At 52.3% G+C, this 5,795-nt stretch overlaps 1 protein-coding gene across 1 annotated transcript; it reads right to left on the minus strand.

The window, feature by feature from the left end:
* Positions 1-487: 487 nt before the first annotated feature.
* Positions 488-2,395, minus strand: EMWEY_00034800 (glycerophosphoryl diester phosphodiesterase family domain containing protein, putative; the record flags this gene model as incomplete). The annotated part of the gene is made up of 4 exons (XM_013481975.1): positions 488-559; positions 814-939; positions 1,167-1,254; positions 1,380-2,395. The coding sequence occupies 4 exons, from the start codon at positions 2,393-2,395 to the stop codon at positions 488-490; spliced, it is 1,302 nt and encodes a 433-aa protein (XP_013337429.1).
* Positions 2,396-5,795: the final 3,400 nt, after the last annotated feature.

Genomic DNA, 5,795 nt, shown 5'->3' on the forward strand with positions numbered 1-5,795 from the left:
GCACCAGCACCAGGAGGACGAGCAGCAGCAGCAGCACCAAAACCAGCTGTACAAAATGCTAGAAATTAGCAGCAGTACCAGCAGCACCAGCAGATGGTGCAGCAGCACCGTAAAGGCCCATACGCAGCAGCAGAAGCAGCAGCAGCTCCAGCACAGCAGCAGGAGCAGCAACAAAGTTACCGCATGCCGCCAGTCCACCATAGAAGTTCTTCAGCTTTAGCATCTTTAAATAGACTAAACAGCAACAAGGGACAGCTGTCTCCGCAATCAAAGGCATTAAGACTACAAAGGGGACAAAAAGGAGACACTAATATAGGAGACATTTCGCATAGAGCTATGGATATTAAATCCTCCAATAAGGCGATACCTGAGAACAACAAGAAACGCATTCTGCTGCGGCTGCTGCTGCTGCTGCTTGTGCTGGTGCCGGTGCTGTTGCTGCTGCTGCTGTTGCTGGTGGTGCTGCTGCTGCTGCTGGGCACTGCGGTTACGTACGTTGTTCTGCAATCGCTTCGCGAGTCTTCACGTCAATGCTGCTAACTGTTCCGTATATGTCGCGCTGCAGTAGTAGTAGCAGCAGGAGCAGCAGCAGCACAGCCAAACGGGGACCCTGTAGCATCGCGTGCAGCAGACGCTGCTGCAGTTACACCATCAGCTGCAGCAGAAGCTTCATTTGTCCCCCTATGCGTTCTCCAGCTACAGCCTTGTAGCCTGTCAAGGCTGCAGCAGCCGTTACGGCTCAAAAAGCACCGCATGCAGCAGCAGCAGCAGCAGCAGCAGCAGCAGCATATACTGCAGCAGAAGCACAGTTACCTCGATCCACCAGGCCCCTGGATTAAGGGCAGCAATGTCTGTCCATGCAAATAAGTCAACAGGGGCAGACGCAGCAGCAGGGAATACGCGAGAGGCATCCGTCATTCGAGCAAACGTGTTGTCTCTCTGCAACAACAGCAGCAACAACAATAACAGCAGCAGCAGTAGCAGCAGCCACAGCAGCAGCAGTCAGAAGAACGATTTCAAGACTTGAATAGGAAGTTCTTGGCCACTGCAGCAACAGCAGCAGCAACATAAACAGAAACAGATCAGCAGCTGCAGTAGTAGCAACAGTAGCAGCAGCAGTAGCAGCAGTTGCTGCAGCAGCAACAACAGCAGCAGCAGCAGCTCACAAATAAGTATGGGGTGTGGCTGGCAGCAATACGAACATCAGTAGCAAATGCTGTAGCTCCAGCAGCACGAGCAGCGCGAAAGGATTCTCTGTAGCAGCAGGACACAGCAGCCTACCTTCCTTCATAGTAGCGAGCGGTGCAGGAGCAACAGCAGCAGCAGCAACAACAGCAACAACAGCAGCAACAGCAGACGTAGCAGCAGCAGAACCATACATCGTATTCTCAGGGCGCAGTAGAGGAAGACCTCTTTGCCCCACTAACATCGGACGAGGCGGTAACCAAGACTTGCTGCTGCTGGCACTCTCTTCTGCTGCTTCTGCTGCTTGTGTTGCTGCTGCTGCTGTTGTCGTTGTTGCTGTCTTTGTGTCAGCGTGATGCCTTGCTGCTGCTTCGTGTCCAGGTGCAGCAGACGCCCTATGCTTCTTACCAGCAGCAGTTGGTTCTGCTGCTGCACGATGTTTGTGTTTTGCTGCAGAACCATCGCTTGGTGCTGCAGCTGCAGCTGCATCTGCTATTGCTGCTGTCACACCACCTGGCGCAGCAGCAGCAGCAACTGCATCTGAAGCAGCAGCAGCAGCAACTGTTGCACCATCACCGAATGCTAAGGGGCTCTCTGTGTCTCCTTGATTGAGCCTTCTGCTGGTAACCATGAAGCTGGTGTCTCCCTGTATGCTACCATCAAATCCTCCCTCCCTGCTGCTGCCGCTGCTGCTGCTAGTGCCGCTGCTGCTGCTAGTGCCGCTGCTGCTGCTGCTACTGCTCTCAGGTGTTGCTTTCTTCCCCTTCTGGTGCCCCTTGTGGTGTGGCTCCTGAGGCATACTGTCTTTGCTGCTACTGCTGCTGCTACTGCTACTGCAGCGGTTGCCCTTGTCCCTGCTGCCGCTGCTGCTGCCGCTGCTGCTGTAGAGTTGTGTTAGGCCCCCTTGCTGCTGCGGTTGCTGCCTGAATATACAAGGAGAGCCAAAGCCCCCCTTACCTAGAAAAGGAGACAGCAGCAGCAGCAACCACAGAGCACCAGCAATAGAAACTACAAACCAGAAGCGGAGATACTTTAGGGGACAGGTGCTTGGTTGCCTATACCTGCTGCTGCTGCTACTACTACTACTGCCACTGCTAATGCCATTAATGCTGTTGGCGCTGCGGCTGCTTCTGCTGCTCATGCCGCTGTGGTAGCCGCCAGTGGGCACAGGGGCCTGCAGCCGCTGCGAGGAAAAGGAATAGGTGGGCATCATCAAGTCGTTTGCTGGTGCAGCACGTGGCGAGCTGCTGCTGCTGCTGCTGCTGCTGTCCGGACCCAGCGATGGTTCACACAACAACAGAGGGACCCCATGAGCAGCAGCAGCTAGGACATCCGTATCAGCAGCAACAGGAGAAAAGGAAGCTGCTGCTTCTTTAATGACGTAGCAAAAAGCTACAGAAGCAACAGGAACAGCAACAGCATGCAGCAGCGGCAGGTGCAGCTGCAGCCAGAAGCGGACGCCAAAGAAGTGCTGCGGAGACACCTTATAGACAGCTACTGCAGCAGCAGCAGCAGCAGTAAACTCTCCACCCAGAAGCAACCAGTGCAGCGATCCAAGGCGAGGCTCGGCTCCTTGCTGCTGCAGCTGCGTCCTGGCGTACAGCAGCATTAACGCATGCAACGCTCCCCCCACCAGCAGCAGCAACAGCAAACCCGGCCCCACACTCAAGGCGAAGTCTGTCTCCTCAAAGACATAACGCTGTATTAATGAATACTCCCCTTCCCAGCAGCAAGCAACAAGAGCAGCAGCAAAAAGGCTGCAGCAGACGAGCACCAAGAAAAGGGTCTCTGCTGCTCGCCTCAACCCACTGTATGGAGGCGTGAATCTGCCTCGGTACTGCTGCTGCTGCTGCCCGTCACGATGGCCGCAGCAACAGCAGCAAAGAGGCAGCTCATACCACCAACGGAGGGCGCGCACTGTCAAGGGGACCCGCCGCAGCGGCAGCACCAACTGTTGGTCCTGCTGTTGCTGCTGCAGCAGTTGTTGCTGCTGTTGGTGATGCTGCGAAGCAGCAGGTTGGGTGGAGGGCGCCCAGGGACTGCTGCGGAGAGCTGCAGCAGCTGCTGCTGCAGTGTCCTCAGGAGGCAGCAGGTCCCGAGGCATCTTCGTGTTTATTAGAGCTTCCCCGATATAGATGAAGTAGTTTTGCACAGCCTGCTGCTGCCGCCGCCGATGCTGCTGCTGTTGCTGCTGTTCCTTCTCTACTGCTGCTGCTGTTGCTCGTTCTACGGCACCCAGCCGGGCGTATATTCTTCAGCTTGCAGGGTGCTGTTCTAGGAGACGATTACATACGTTGGTGCAGTTGTTTCAGTCATTTTGACAGCTGCCCCTGTTTCTGCTGCTGTTGCTGTTGCGAATTTGTTGCTCGGGCTGCAAAGAGAAGATGACTGCAGCCGCAGACCACCGGAGGATCTGAGGGTGTGTGCTGGTATACCATGTCGCTAAAGAAGCAGAAGACAGCCTCGAGTGTACCAATACTGCATTGGTATTGTCATACTGCCTACTAGAATGCTGTGGGTCTGGTGAAAACCTGTCTGTTACTGCTACGAATGATGCTGTTCCTGCTCCTGCTGCTGCTGCGGTTGCGGAGTGGGCGATGGATTGGCAAGCGGTCAGTACGTCTACGGGGGTATATTTTGGATAATAAGAAGAATAATGTATTATTTCAAAGGAAGACGGGAAAAGAAGGGGAGAAAAGAGCATCTACTGCTGTGTGCATGCGAAGGCTGGTTAACCACTGTGGCCCCGATCCGCTGCTGCCGTTGCTGCCACTGGCCTGTCGGCGCAGCAAACTGGAGAGTTCGGCTGCAGCAAATGCTTCCATATTTATTTTTTTAATTTATATTTAATTATTTTAATAAATTAAAATGATAAAGTTCATGTCAGTGCCTCGATTTAACTATGCTCGCCCAACTGGTCCTGTGCAGACACCACCAGCAGGTTGTGGGGACCTAGGCGGGTCCTTTGTAAGTTCAACTTTGTGGCCTTTTATTTTTCTCGTGCCTTTATTCCTTATTCAAATAACTATAAACCGGAATTAGTGATCATTGCGCATCTGAGAACACCCCTGGGTGCTGCTGTTGCTCGTGCTGCTGTTGCACGTATCGGGGTTGTCTCGATTGCTCTCTAAGTTTCTATAAAATCTATTGTTAGCGTTGAAGTGATGTTGACTGTAATAAGAAGAGGGTAATATTTGCATTAGGATGCTTTGCTCCTTTTACCCTTCTTACTACTGGGGCCTTTGTTCCATGAGTGTTTCCCACGAATGCTGGTGGCGGACTGTTATACTGCTTGCATATATCAGCTTATACATCAAAAATATATAATTTTATACGTACATATGGTATATGTACGTATGGTATATATGAAGTTATATATATAATATATATGAGCTGATGTACACAAGCACTAAAAGACGTCTCCATAAACATTAGTGGATGATACAAGACGCAATGCATGCCTCCGATTTTAGGCGTAGCTCCAGACTCTATGATTGAACGCTCCTGCTGCACTTCCTCCTGCAACAACTGCTGTACCTGCTGCTGCTCGTGCACCTGCTGCAATGCTACAGCAATTGCGGCTTAAAAATCCTCCTGCAAAATGCAGCTGTACGTGCTGAACCAATGGTTCAATTGTTGCTGTACCTTCTGAACCAATAGGTGCGACAGTTGCTCCTGTAATCGGTTCTGCTGCTGCACATCGTCTTGGAGATAACAAAGCTTTCGGCCGGCAACAAACAGAGAAAAGAAAGGGGAAAAGTGCTTGGACGACGATGGTATCGATCCCTCTACCTCTCGCATGCTAAGCGAGCGCTCTACCATTTGAGTTGGACGCCCTTGTGGGGTCAACCCACAGCTGCGGCACGAAGCAAATTTGCAGTAATGCAAAGAATGGCTGTATGCATACAGTGCAGCCTTTATTTTCCATAGCATAGAGGGTAAGGAATGGACGACGAGGGTATCGGTCCCTCTACCTCTCGCATGCTAAGCGAGCGACCTACCATTTGAGTTAGACGCCCATGTTAGGTAACCCGACCTGATACGCCAAGGTGAGGACACGCAGCAATGCAAAGAATGGCTGTATGCATAGAATGCAGCCTTCACTTCTAGGAACAAAGGGGGAAGGAGTGGACGACCAGGGCATCGATCCCTCTACCTCTCGCATGTGAAGCCCTGGCGTAGCATGCGAGAGGTAGGGGGATCGATAACCAGCCATCCGTTGCATTACTGAGCGTCCTGGCCCTTCCCCAGTAGTGCAGTGACCTAACATGGGCGTCTAGCTCAAATGGTAGAGCGCTCGCTTAGCATGCGAGAGGTAGAGGGATCGATACCCTCGTCGACCATTCCCTACCCTCTATGCTATACAAAACAAAGGCTGCAGACATACGTATGTCGGATGCTTTGCATTACTGCAAATTTGCTTCGTGCCGCAGCGGTGGAGTGACACCACAAGGGCGTCTAGCTCAAATGGTAGAGCGCTCGCTTAGCATGCTAGAGGTAGAGGGATCGATACCCTCGTCGTCCATTCCCTCTATTCTATACTATGGAACACAAAGGCTGCACTGTATGCATACAGCCATGCTTTGCATTACTGCAAATTTGCTTCGTGC

Source organism: Eimeria maxima, genomic scaffold, assembly GCF_000499605.1.
Source record: "Eimeria maxima Weybridge genomic scaffold, Emw_scaff479, whole genome shotgun sequence".
Lineage (NCBI taxonomy): Eukaryota > Apicomplexa > Conoidasida > Eucoccidiorida > Eimeriidae > Eimeria > Eimeria maxima.